Below are 14,452 nucleotides of genomic sequence, written 5' to 3' on the forward strand. Positions count from 1 at the left end.
GTCACTGGCTAGCCAGCATTTATTGCCCATCCCTAGTTGCCCTTGTTCAAAAGGCAGTGGTGAGGCAACCACATTGCTGTGGCTCTGGAGTCACATGTAGACCAGACCGGGTAAGGACAGCAGATTTCCTTCCCTAAAGGATATTAGTGAACCAGATGGGATTTTCCAGCAGTCGATGTGGGGCAGCACAGTTGAGAAGTGGTTAGCACTGCTGCCTCACAGTGCTAGGGACCCGGGTTCGATTCCCGGCTTGGGTCACTGTCTGCGTGGATTCTGCACATTCTCTCTGTGTCTGAGTGGGTTTCCTCTGGGTGCTCCGGTTTCCTCCCACAGTCTGAAAGACGTGCTGGTTAGGTGCATTGGCCATGCTAAATTCTCCCTCAGTATACCGAACAGGTGCCGGAGTGTGGCGATTAGGGGATTTTCACAGTAACTTCATTGCAATGTTAATGTAAGCCTACTTGTGACTAATAAATAAGCCTTGCAATGGTTCCATGGTCATCAGTAGATTCTTAATTCCAGATATTTTTTATTAAATTCAAATTCCATCATTTGCCATGGCAGGATTTGAACTCGGGTCCCCCGAAAATTAGCTGAGTTTCTGGATTGATAGAATAGCGATAATACCACTAGACCATCACCTCTCCTGCTATCACATATTTATGTGGTTGATCCAGATACATTTCTGGTTACTGCTAACCCCAGGATGTTGATTGTAGGGGAATCAATCATGGTAATGCCATAATATTAAGGGGAGGCGTTGAGAGTCTTGGCTTTTTGGAGGTGGTGATTGCCTGGCACTTGTGTGACACAAATGCTTACCTGCAGTTACTTAGAATGAGGTCACTCCTACCTTTAACATGAACAGAATTTGCTGAGACAAATTGCCATATTGTTGACACAGCCAACTATCTTCTATAGAAGGCCTTGCATCAGAAAGCACTGGAACATGAGCTAAAATTACCATCATGGGTTGTGTGCATCACTGGCTAAGCAAATATTTATTGCCCTTGAGAAAATGGTGATTCGCCTTCTTGAACCAGTGTGCTGTAGGTACACCCACAGTGCTGTTGAAAGGAGTTCCAGGATTTTGATCCAGTGGCAGTGAAGGAACAATGATATAGTTCCAAGTCAGTCCAAAGATGTGCAGATTAGATTGATTGGCCATTCCAAATTGCCCCTTAAAGTCCCAAGATGCGTAGGGCGGCACGGTAGCACAGTGGTTAGCACTGCTGCTTCACAGCTCCAGGGTCCCAGGTTCGATTCCCGGCTCGGGTCACTGTCTGTGTGGAGTTTGCACATTCTCCTCGTGTCTGCGTGGGTTTCCTCCGGGTGCTCCGGTTTCCTCCCACAGTCCAAAGATGTGCGGGTTAGGTTGATTGGCCAGGTTAAAAATTGCCCCTTAAGAGTCCTGAGATGCGTAGGTTAGAGGTATTAGCGGGTAAATAAGTGGGGGTAGGGCCTGGGTGGGATTGTGGTCGGTGCAGACTCGATGGGCCGAATGGCCTCCTTCTGCACTGTAGGGTTTCTATGATTCTAGGTTAGGGGGATTAGCAAGGTAAATACGTGGGGTTACAGGGATAGGGATATGGCTTGGATAAGATGCTCTGTCAAGAGAGTAGGTGCAAGCTCAATAGGCCGAATGCCCTCCTTCTGTACTGAAGGGAATTTATGATGGTGTGTGGCTTAAAGGAGAACTTGCAGGTGAAAGTGTTCCCATGCATCTGCTGCCCTCATTCATTTAGCTGGTAGAGGTCGAAGGTTTGGAATCTGCTGTCGAACAGGTGAGTTGCTGCAGTGCATATTGTAGATGATACACACTGCTGCCACTCTGCCGGGGCGAGAGAATGAACGTTTAAGGGGCTGAATGGGGTGCCAATCAAGATTTGTCCTGGATGATGTTTAGCTTGTTGGGCTGTGTGAACCTTATGGATGGTGCATGGATTCTGGGGATTCAGGAGGCCAGTTACTCACTGCAGAATTTCCAACCTCTAACTCTTGGAGCCTTAAGCTCCTGTCACCAGTAATTTCCAGGCGAGGGGATTTCAGCAATGGGCATGCTGTTGAATGGGGAGGTGTTTAGACTCTCTCTTGTTGGGATGTGGTCTCTGCCTGGCATTCATGCGGCATGAATGTTACTTGCCACTTATCACCCCAAGCTTGAATATTGTCCAGACCTGGCTGCACGCTAGCAAATTGTTTCATTACCTGAGGTTATAAGTGAAATTGAATATTGTGTACTCATCAGCAAACATCCTGTCTTCTGACCTTATGATGGTGGGGCAACTACAATGATAAGGGAGATTCTATGTTATCTACATATACTTCCAGGAGGCAGTTGATCAGATTCCACACATTATTAGCTAAAATGGGAAAGTATGGAATTGGAAGTGGCCATTTAACTTGGGGTGGAAGTTGGTCAGGAGGTAGGAAAGACTGGAGATAAGATTACATCGATGGGTTGTGACAAGTGGTGTTCCCCAGGGATCTGCTTTGGGAGCCTCACCTTTCCAATGATTTTTATTTCTACTCGAATGAAAGAAGAGGGCTATACATCTTAAATTTACAGATTACACTGTTAGAAGGGATGGTAAATAAAGAAGATGGGAGCAGGAAGTTGAAAGGGGACATGAGTGAACAAAACTATGGCAGATGGAGTTCAATCTGGGCAAGTGGCAGGTCAATCAAAAAGCAAGGAACCAATTGCATCCTCCAAGCTGTAACCATGCACTCCCACAGTGTTGTCTTGTATTTTTTGGGTCAGAGGTCTCAAGTCTTACCAGCTGTCTTTTGGCTCCAAGTAACTCCCTATGCTGTAAGCTAGGTTATACCTGAGAACAGGAGTCATCCAAAGTCATTCTATGACCGGACATGTTGGAGTAGCTAACATTCTAATTTCACCTCCTGGTACATAGTATCTGGTTTCTTTGCAGAACACGGTATAGCTGAGATCAATACTAAGCTTTTGGAGGACTACACTAATAAGGTACATAGAACATAACAGTGCAGTACAGGCCCTTGTACAGTTGCGCCGACCAGTGAAACCAATCTAAAGCCCATCTAACCTACACTATTCCAATATCATCCATATGTTTATCCAATGACCATTTAAATGCCCTTAATGTTGGTGAGTCCACTACTGCTGCAGACAGGGCATTCCACGCCCTTACTACTCTCTGTGAAGAACCTACCTCTGACATCTGTCCTATATCTATCACCCCTCAATTTAAAGCTATGTCCCCTCGTGCTATCACCATCCGAGGAAAAAGGCTCTCACTATCCACCCTAATCCTCTGATCATCTTGTATGCCTCTATTAAGTCACCTCTTAACCACCTTCTAACGAAAACAACCTCAAGTCCCTCAGCCTTTCCTCATAAGACCTTCCCACCATACCAGGCAACATCCTGGTAAATCTCCTCTGCTCCCTTTCCAATGCTTCCACATCCTTCCTATAATGCAGCGACCAGAACTGTACGCAATACTCCAAGTGCGGCCGCACCAGTTTTGTACAGCTGCAACATGACCTCCTGGCTCCGAAACTCAATCCCTCTACCAATAAAAGCTAACACTCCGTACACCTTCTTAACAACCCTATCAACCTGGGTGCCAACTTTCAGGGATCTATGCATATGCACACCGAGATCTCTCTGTTCATCCACACTACCAAGTATCTTACCATTAGCCCAGTACTCTGTAATCCTGTTACTCCTTCCAAAGTGAATCACCTCACACTTTTCCGCATTGAACTCCATTTGCCACCTCTCAGCCCAGCACCGCAGCTTATCTATGTCCGTCTGTAACCTGCAACAACCTTCCGCACTGTCCACAACTCCACCGACTTTAGTGTCATCCGCAAATTTACTAACCCATCCTTCTACGCCCTCATCCAGGTCATTTATAAAAATGGCAAACAGCAGTGGCCCCAAACAGATCCTTGCGGTACACCACTAGTAACTGAACTCCAGGATGAACATTTCCCATCAACCACCACCCTCTGTCTTCTTACAGCTAGCCAATTCCTGATCCAAACCGCTAAATCACCCTCAATCCCATGCCTCTGTATCTTCTGCAATAGCTTACCGTGGGGAACCTTATCAAACGCTTTACTGAAATCCATATACACCACATCAACTGCTTTACCCTCATCCACCTCTTTGGTCACCTTCTCAAAGAACTCAATAAGGTTTGTGAGGCACGACCTACCCTTCACAAAACCATGTTGACTATCCCTAATCAAATTATTCCTTTCTAGATGATTATAAATCCTATCTCTTATAATCCTTTCCAAAACTTTGCCCACAACAGAAGGCTCACCGGTCTATAATTACCAGGGTTGTCCCTACTCCCCTTCTTGAACAAGGGGACATTTGCTATCCTCCAGTCTTCTGGCACTATTCCTGCAGACAATGACAACATAAAGATCAAAGCCAAAAGCTCTGCAATCACCTCCCTAGCCTCCCAGAGAATCCTAGGATAAATCCCATCCGGCCCAGGGGACTTAGCAATTCTGGAAAATGTGAAAATAGATAACACCTCCTCCTTATTAACCTCAATCCCGTCTAGTCCAATAGCCTGTATCTCAGTATTCTCCTCGACAACATCGTCTTTTTCCTGCGTGAATACTGACGAAAAATATTAATTTAGCACCTCTCCTATCTCTTCAGGTAGATAAGGGAGTTTCTACATTATCTACATATATTTCCAGAAGGTATTTGATCAGATTCAACACATCAGCAAAGATGGAAAGGAATGAAATTGGAAGCGGCCTTTAAACTTGGGGTGGAAATTGGTTGGGAGATAGGAAAGAATGGAGATAAGATTACATTGATGGGTTGTGACAAGTGGTTTTCCCCAGAGATCTGTTTTGGGACCTCATCTTTCCAATCATTTTCATTATTATTTAAACAAAAAAAGAGTTATATATCTAAGTTTGCAGCAACTTAGAACTGTAAAAATTCCTTGATACAAATTAGTGGCATTAACAAACAACTTGAATGCAACCGAATACAAATTGATTCAGTGACTTTGCAAATCTTTTAATGTACTCGACAGATGCTATTCCAGCAGATTTTTATCTGATCCAATTGCTTTTCCCCATTAAGCATTTCACACTGTAACCCAATAAACTTACTCAATAAACGGATTTTCCCCCTTAAAAGGTATTGCTATTTTAAGGTCCACATCATGTATTTTCCTGGCCACGAGCAGTCAGATAATCTGCTTACGTCATTCTCTAAACAATCACTGACAGGTACATAAGTCTAGTCCAGAGATAAAACCAGTTATCTTTAAAAGCAGTAAAATAAGTCCCATTTTTATAGCATCCTTTGAGAACTCACAATCTCCCACAGCACTTACAGCAAGTAGTTACTGCTAGTTTAGGAAATGCAGAGCCAATTTTTGCACAGGAAGCTCCTGCAGACAGCAATGACCAACTCATCTGCTGTCTTGGGGAAAAGTGACATACTGATGCTGGAAATCTGAAACAAAAACGCTACAACAAATGTCATTAACTTTAAACAGTTTGTTTCTCTCCAGAGATGCTCCCAGGTCTGTTTCAGGTGTTGTTGAGGTTTAAGGTTTAAGTAATGGCCACAATGCCCAGTCCCCGTCAAATAGTGCCATGGGATCACTCACATATATGAAGGCATACATTTCATTTGAAAGACAGTATGTCATCGGTCATCTTAATGAAGACATTAGGTAAAAGTACTTTTTCCATCTTTACTTAAATTACTTGTTTTTGCTTCGTCATCCATGTACCCATTCTCATCTCTGGAATCTTATCACTTTGAAACTTCAAACTATCGGTTTTGCTTTATTTTTAAACCCGAGTCGTTATCCTAATCAGTTTATTTTGAAGTCATTTTCCAAATCTAACTTTTTCATATTGTTTGGATACCTTTTATCCTTCCAGAAGATCAGCTTGCTATGAAGATTCTCCAGTCTTGAGGAATTGCGTGCTTCTTCTTTGAACTGGTTCCAGGGCTAGAAAATCTCCCATGTGTTTCAGTAACTAAACACTACAATACTGTGATAGAAACATTATAGTTCCAGTATGAATCCGCTGCACTTTAACTATGGCATTTTCCACATCAGTTCTTCCAATGCCTTTCAATACTGTCCGCACCGAGTATTGTGATCAACAAGAACATCAAACTGTGTCCATTCCATTTACCACTATTTAACCCCCCCACTCCACCCCCTCAATAGAGCCCCTTTGTCATCAATTTCCACATCCAATGCTCATCATGCATTTTCAGGGAAATGCCAACAAGCATGCCTTCCTCCTCCCTCGCTGTATTCAGAAAGGACCATTCTCTCCAACACCGTGGTCCACTGTCATCACTCAATACATTTCCACTTCAAGTCCAAATGAAAATCCACCCCCCACCCACCTTCTTTGCCACTATGCAGCATCCCAAACACTTAAAAGTGACTTACTTATACTCCTTTTAACTTAGACCTGCTGCACCACTGGGGAGACAATGCCGAATGATCTATTATTTTGTTGAACAGCAGCAAACATGTCCCTGTGGATTCTGGATGCTTACCATTTTAATTCCCATTCCACTCTATTTTGCACACTCAGAGACCTTTCCACCTTTTGCTCTTTCCTCCCTCTGCATTTGCTTGTAAACAGTTAATTCTCCAACTCTGTCCAGTTCTGATCAAAGGTGTACCAGAAACACAAATTGCTTCTTACTCGACAGATGCTGCCTGCCTCTTGGGTGTTTCCAGCATGGTTATAATTCTGATTTGCACCACTGCAGCGTTCGGTTTTATTCCTCTGAAATGTTATCTCCTGCTTCAGCTATTTAACCGGCAAGCTATTAGTTTTATCGCTGTTTGAAGCAGCTGGATTCATTCAAAACCAGGTTTGCCAAAATTCCTATATTTGCAACTTCCATTCTTATGCTGCAATGTATGGACCACCTACATCACCCATTTAGAAAAAATTACAGCACTCTATCTGCCACTGCTTCATCACAAAGATGTTCTCCAATACATTAAGGCAACCCAGGAGCTATGTAATCAATTGCCACTGCTGCCCATTTGGTAGCATCTACAAACTTTACTGATTTGAATCATCTTTCTGAATTCAAGTTGATGTAAATTGGAAGCACATTTTTGAAAATGGAATTAGAGGTCAGCTTGGTACCAAATGTGTAACCTCCCTCAATCTTCAATCCCCTCATTTACTTGTCTCGTATCTTAGTGCTGTGAGAAATACTACTGTATGTGGAGAGATTTGTTTTGAACCCCTTTAGCTAATGATTTCCAAATTCTTTATATAGAAGTTACAATTTTATTTAGATTACTGCTAAGATTGCTCATGCCTTCCTGACATTTAGAAGGAAACTTTCAGCATATTATCTTATGGTCATCTTCAGTTTGAATCCAGCTCACCATTTTTAGTATTCAGTTGTCTTCTGATTATATCTTTCTACAATACTGAAAGATTTTACATTTCAGATCTGCAACTTTACTTTTTCCTGTTATCTTTTTACTCCTTTAACCAAACATTGAGCCGGTTACTTGAGTCAATTAAATGAGATTCAAGCTAAGATATCAATCTCCTTGTAGTTTTCTATTGCTCTCATATCCATAAGCTCCAAATGCTCTACATTTATTAGCACCGAGGAGTTTGTTTATTGAGGGAAGGGGAGAAAAGAACAATGGGTTCAAAATAATTTGGTTTGCAACTCCTACCCCAGAATCTGTACAAAGGGTGGCAACTATAATACAGAATGTACACATTGCTGGTTTTGTAGCAAAATCCACACACAAATCTTTCGTTTGTATCACATGTCCGCCATAACCTCCAGTTTTACAAGGTCATAATTTAAAAGACTAAAATGTAGTTGTTAAACTTACAAATTTAACCAAAGCCGGAAAAGTGAAAAGAAGTTGACGCACAAACATTCTTTCTTGGCACAACAAAACAATCATAGTAACATTATTTACAATATTTACAACACAAGAAGTATTATTCCATTTCCGAGAATCTGGCAAACATAGCTTTTCGAACAGCATCTTTATAGGTATCTGCAGTGTTGACACCATAAGAGCTTCCACGTGTTCCAAGTCCAGCTCCTTTCATTCTCAATTGTGCCTGTTTAAGGATCAAGATCAGGCCTTTAGTATCGAGCTCAAGATGAATGCAAGATTACATTACATGTAGATATGAGAGAACACAATAATTTATTGTATTGAGTACAGAACAGCTACATTTTTAACATTTAATTAGGGGATTTTCACAGTGACTTTATTGCAGTGTCAATGTATGCCTACTTGTGACACTAATGAATAATTAGCCTCATGTCACTTAACAGCTTTCCCCACCATTGACTATTCCCAATGGAGGAGCAGCTGATCTATAACCTTTGCCGCCCACACAGCAAGCTAACTGGAAAGCATGGCAGAGCAGCCGCTCACTAGTGGTGAGAAATGGCCTTGCAAAACGTGGACAACAAATGTCCTTTTGCTGTTTCCTCCTCCAATTGCATTCATGATTGGCAGTTGGCTGTATGATAGCAGTTCCCCGACGCATTCGCTCCTGAATCCAAGAAGCTGTACCACCTCAAGTGCCACTTTGAATGACTGGGATTCTACCAACCAAACTCTGACCCTGCCGCTCCCCCACCAGTGCCTTGTACAAAATGGTTTGAGACAAATAAATACAGCAGGACTCCCCTGTGCCCCAGTAATACATTCTGTTGGAAGTTCAAGTCCCCACTGCAGAATCTCCAGTAAGAGCTGACTAACATACCTCAATCGGAGCAGTGATGCCTTGTTGGTTTCGACCAAGTCCTGAACCTTCTTTCCAACCCATGGCTTGTAACATTCGGCTTCCAATATTGTCACTTCCAATGCCATCTTTAGTTGGCTGCTCAAAATCACTGCAAAAAAGATGGAGACATTTTTAGGGGAAGACAACTTAATTCATCTGTTAATATTGCTACTTATTTTGAGAAAGCTATTAAAGTATCAATGGTCAAGTATCAATATCCTACTTCTTATGTTCTTAATATTGCCTGTTTAAATTTGGCATGAGGGCAGTTAAGGAATCAGCAAGTTGCAGATACCAGTCAACTAGGAGTAGCACAGTTGATTCGCCACAATGAAGGAAGGAGAAAACACAGAAAAGGGCAGCAGTTCGGCTCTGCAGCATGTCAGTGTATCATGTGCCATTGCTGAAGATGCAGGTTCCTCGTCTACCATGGAACAGCGCAGACTGCAAAAGTTCATTGGGATTGTCTAGCAAAGCCTTTTATTCTGGCAGATGTGAAGGGAAAAAAATCATCGTCACTCTAAGGACCAAATTCAGAGGAAACAGCGGGTGGGAAAATCGTGCGACCTAGTCCCTCAAGATTGAAGACAGGGAGTGGTGGTATCTCCTGAAATATGTGGAGATTTTTTTGTCTGGGGTGGTAAGCCAATGAGGGTGGGGGAGCACAGAGAGAGAGAGAGAGAGAGACACATACAAAGCCAATTGAAGCCTCGAGAAGATATCCTCTTCGGCCAGTTTTTTGTAGAAAACAGTATTTGGCAAAGTACTAAGCAAGTCACCATCATGTCACTCTGGAGCTGATATGAGAAGCCTGGAAAGGAAGCAACTTTGCATAATATATAAAAAGGGCAAAATATTTCTTACACAACTTGAGGTGCAAAGAACTTCTTCCTCTTGGGTTCTGGAGGCTCTGGGATACCATATTTCTCTCTCCTTTCTGCTGCCCTGTCTCTGTACTTCATCTGTGGAAAAAGTTAAATTTTAGCGATATTAAATTACTTTCAGGAGAACACTATGAGCTTGTGCTTTTCAAGGCTGCAACAACAGGTGTACCTCTCTTTCAGTCTTCTCTAAAGCTTCAAGTTCTGTATCTGTCATCCTTGCCCTTCTGTGAATCTCTAGATTTTGCTTTTTTGGTAGAAGGGATAAAAAGAAAAAAAAATTAAAAAGCCATTGTATAATTTCAGATGATACTTTTTAAACATTTAACGCATGCAGTCAATTTTTCTTTGAAAGAGTTATTATATATACCTTGTGCAGTTCAGAGAGTTGCTGGTGTCTAATGAGTGTCTCTTTACTGGGAAACTGTCTCCTACACAAAAGGCAGGCTATTTTCTTCCAATCTGTCAGCTTCTCCTCTCCATCCTCAGTCTTTTCCTGTTCTTCTTCAGTATCACTCTCTCCACTGTAAGCTGCCACCAGACCTTGCTGTGGGCTTGCTTTTCTCTGAATTAAATGATAAGCAATGGTTTGTTCATGCACCAAACACGAAGAAATACTGCACAAGATCCTTGTAAATGTAGTTTCACAGGCAAAGGTGGTCAAACAATTTACTGCAGTTTAACATCCTCAGTTATGTTATTTTAAATGATTTACTCCATTCTTACAAAGCCAATGCTCAGAATGGACTAGGCAAACCCAAAACTATTCCTTGCTTGCTCCAAAAACCAACTTCAAAATCCAATTGAATCCAATTCAAGGTCCCCACAAGGGAGACAAGATCCAAGCTGACAAGATGAGGCATTGCACCCCATCTTGGGCTTGATCAGATGCTTGATCGAAGCCAAAAGCCCGATAGTGCATAAATATCTTGTAATCAATCACCATCCAATTATCACTCAAATCACTTGCAACTTTATCAGAGTAGACATCACTAATAATCTGTGGTGGTTGGTGTCTGACATACTAATCACCATAAAGGTGCAAAAAGAAATCCTCCAATTAATTCAATGAGCATGAAAGGAATCAAGACAATTTACTCCTCTAAGTACCCTATCTGAACCTACAATTTCAGTCCTGGGCATATCCGATTTCATTTTAGAAACCTTGGCTTTCATCATTGTGCTGGAATCTAATCACAAGTGGCTAACCTCAACTGCTCAACTCTAAGATCATGTGTACTTGATTATATAAAAAAATTTACCAGTGAAAAGAAATGCATTTGTCTTAACAGAGGTTTTGGAATTATAGTGTACCTAATGAAATTCCTAACCCCCTCAGTAAAAATGAGCTTAAGATAGTCAGCAATTCTACACTTCAATATTGAATACTCGTACTGCCACCCGACTGGAACAGAACTTTTCTTCTATAAACTCACGATGATCTGATTCAACCAATTTCCAATCAAGACTATATCTGAAGTTTCACACGAAAACAAAGTGTTCACTAAAAACTGTTGCTGCAAAAGCAAGAAGTCACTTGGAGCCTAATCCCAACACTACAAGTCTAAGGGCAGCATGGTGGCACAATGGTTAGCACTGCTGCCTCACAGCAACAGGGACCCGGGTTCAATTCTGACCTCGGGTGACTGTGGTAGGCATGTCAGGGGCTTTCAGTGCATCGGTGCGGACTCAATGGGCCAAAAGGCCTCTTCTGCACTGTAGTATTCTGTGATTCTGATTCTTCTACACAGTCTAACCTTCAGCATATAGTCCTCTTCATCAGGAACAGCAGACCTCCTCAGTACTTCGATTGTTGTTGGTGACCTCTCTGCTGAAGTACCCTGCTGTAAATAAGACAACAAAACATTAATTGCAGCATGTGGCATATATTTCTGTGCAAGTTCTATCAAACAATAAGTACATTCCAACGGTCAAATAAAATTCACACCTTTTTCTCAAACAATGCAAAGCCAGCATCTGCCGCTGCAGACTCCTTCCGCTCATCCTCTCGAAGCCCCCCAATAGGCTGGAAGCTGGTTTTGAAATTTTCTTTCTGTTTGTTCAAACTCTTAGCCCACCGTTCCATGTCTTTGGCAATCTGAAAAGGCATCATCATATTAGCATCTCTTTTCAGGAGCAAATAGTGAACAGAAACATGCATAAACAGGAGAGCAATAGGCAACAGAATTAGCACATGAACTCAGTGTGCAGTGAACTGATTCATTAAGAGTGCTGGATAAGAGGCTTATAGAACTTCAATCTACTTTTGTTCTCGTGCCTCCGCTATATAACAAACTCTCCATTTCAGCAAAAAGCAATGAAAGAAAAATATTGAAACACATGACAAAAGTAAATTGAATTTCTGTGAGCCTCTTGTCCAGCACTCTAAATGAATCAGTTCACTGCACACTGAGTTCATGTGCTAATTCTTTTGCCCATTTGGTATATTCATCTGCTCCATAAAATGGAGGTGAAGTGGACTGGCTCTTGCCGATTTTGGAAGGAATGAGATCCAGGGCTGAAACTCGTCACAATTTGGGATCATTGGCCAGTTGAAAATATCATTTTAGGAGCATGGATGAAAACGCGAAAGCCAAGTTTAAACCTAGCTGGAGCTGGAACCGACAGTTTTCATGCAGCCAGGCCTTGGACTATCAAATTCCCATCGAAACCAGACATGCCTGGAACTGCTTGGCCAGGTTCTGATGGCCACATTGTTTCAGAACAAACCGTTGTTAACACCTCCAGTGAACCTAGTTTGTTAGAAGAATGCTACGCAGACTTGGTGGCACCCAGCTCAGTAGGAGGCCAGAGGAAGAGCCTGGCGAGGACAGCACTTGACAGTTGAAGGTTCAAAACCATGTTCTGTGACTTCCAAATACAGAAAGTAGTCACCTCATTGGATTGTCCTGTCCCTGCCCGAAGTAAGTATTACAATACAGGCCACAAAATCTTTGAGAACGGCGCGATGAGAGGGATAAAAGGAGCAACGTGGAGCCCCAGCTCTCTCTGCTTTTGCATCTTCTTCAACAGCATCTCCAGAGAGCACCTTTGGCTGGCAGCGAAACAGCTTCTCCAGCTGCTTGTACCTCGTGGCGGAAATCATCAGACTGACCAGACCCAGAAGCCCACCCTGGTGAAATGGCCCGAAGGCCAGAAGTAGCCCTGGATGAGAGGGGAAGCCCAAACTGACGATTGCAGATCCTGAAACATCAGCCAACACTCAAAGAACGAGGAATAGCCTGTCCCAGCCTTACTGAAGGTGTTACCAGTCTTTTCAGACAAAGGGTTCAAATACAGTGATAGGGACCCATGAATAGGGTGTAGCAAACACTCAGAAGAGCATGTCAGAACGCTAGCGTAGGTTTAAGACTGTTTACTGAAGAGTCCTGTGAAGAGATTGAATATTGTTTTCCCTTGATAAACCGTTCAAATAAAGTTGTGTTGGACCATCACCTGACACCTGTCCCCTTTGTCTATCTCACCGTGTAACGCACCCGAGTTAAAAAGGGTTACTGCAAACTGGTCAAGATTAATCAGGGTACATTTACTCACCTCTCACTTTACAACACCCTTGTTCCAGATTCTCCAACAAGAGGAAACATCCTCTCCAGCTCCAATAGCCCTCAGAATTTTAACGGTTTCTATCAAGTAGCCTCTTACTCTTCTAAACTCTATAGTGAATTTAAACCTAACCTCGCCAACCTTCCCTTATAAGATAAGCTGTCCATCGCGCAAACATTCTCTGAACTACTTCTAACACATTTACATCTCTCCTTTAAAAAGGAGACCAATATCGCACACAATAATCCAAATGTGGTCTCATCAATGCCTATACAAAAACATAACCTCCCTACTTTGTAATCAATTCCCTTCACAATAACATGGACAACAGGTACTTTTGTTATCTCATTTCAGATTCAGGAACTCAAGCTCCTGGACGCTTACCCTAAAAAAAACAAGCTCCACAAGATTGGAAAGAGGTCGTTAAGTCAATTGTGAAAGGGGCAATTGAGCACAAAGCAATTTAACTTTTAAAACAAATCGAGCTGATCAAGTCTTGGTCTGATTTGGTGCCAAAAGTAAATGTATTCATCTAGCTCAACCAAGACAGAATGACATGGTTCATTTTATTTACTTTTATTTGTAAGATGGGGACAAAAGCTAAATTAAAATGCGATCATTAGAACTGCTCTCTCTCGGTCCTAAAATAGCATATCTAGGTGTTATTCAGTTTCTCATTCTGAAGATTAGAGATTTGCACATGCAGGGATCAAAACACCCTGCTCTTGTAACAAAGGTTCCCATTGCAAATTTAGATAACAGGTACGAAAAGAAAACTTGCTATTGTAGGAAGCAACGTGGGATCACTTATACGAGACAAGTGACATTACTCAGAATATATTCAAAGGTGGACCTGAAACACTTTAAATAGTGCTCTACACATCAGAGACATCTGCTGTGCAATTTTTTACCTGCTGTGCAGTTTTGCTCTTTGGTTTTTCTTTCTTCTCTTTACCATCTTTATTAGCTGCACTAGCAGCAGCGTTCTGCTGTGCAGTATATTCTGATGCAGGCAGGTATTTTTGCTTTGCTCCATCCCAGTACAAATATTGTTGAGTTTGTGAATTATAGTAGTACTGAAAAAAGGCAAAAAGAAAAGTTTGTACAACTGCATGATCTATCAGCATCTGGTGTTGCTTTCAAACATCATAGTGATCACTTTTGAACATTAATAAGCACAAGATTCAAGGTGGGGAAGGAATGATATTTTT

General features: G+C 42.0%; 1 protein-coding gene across 2 annotated transcripts in view; it reads right to left on the reverse strand.

The window, feature by feature from the left end:
- Nucleotides 1-5,021: 5,021 nt before the first annotated feature.
- Nucleotides 5,022-14,452, reverse strand: part of LOC144491704 (RNA-binding protein 5-like) — a 49,877-nt gene continuing 40,446 nt past the window's right edge. The window contains exons 18-25 of one of the 2 annotated variants that reach the window (XM_078209905.1): nucleotides 14,153-14,317; nucleotides 11,626-11,775; nucleotides 11,435-11,518; nucleotides 10,048-10,242; nucleotides 9,850-9,924; nucleotides 9,661-9,758; nucleotides 8,776-8,905; nucleotides 5,022-8,118 (exon numbers count right to left, since the gene is read on the reverse strand). In XM_078209905.1, the coding sequence (XP_078066031.1) occupies nucleotides 7,993-8,118; nucleotides 8,776-8,905; nucleotides 9,661-9,758; nucleotides 9,850-9,924; nucleotides 10,048-10,242; nucleotides 11,435-11,518; nucleotides 11,626-11,775; nucleotides 14,153-14,317 (1,023 nt within the window). In that variant the 3' untranslated portion in view covers nucleotides 5,022-7,992. Of the gene's footprint in view, nucleotides 8,119-8,775; nucleotides 8,906-9,660; nucleotides 9,759-9,849; nucleotides 9,925-10,047; nucleotides 10,243-11,434; nucleotides 11,522-11,625; nucleotides 11,776-14,152; nucleotides 14,318-14,452 lie in introns of both variants that reach the window. The other variant, XM_078209904.1, reaches the window with a different exon arrangement.

The sequence above is a fragment of the Mustelus asterias genome, chromosome 3 (genome assembly GCF_964213995.1).
Source record: "Mustelus asterias chromosome 3, sMusAst1.hap1.1, whole genome shotgun sequence".
Classification (NCBI taxonomy): domain Eukaryota; kingdom Metazoa; phylum Chordata; class Chondrichthyes; order Carcharhiniformes; family Triakidae; genus Mustelus; species Mustelus asterias.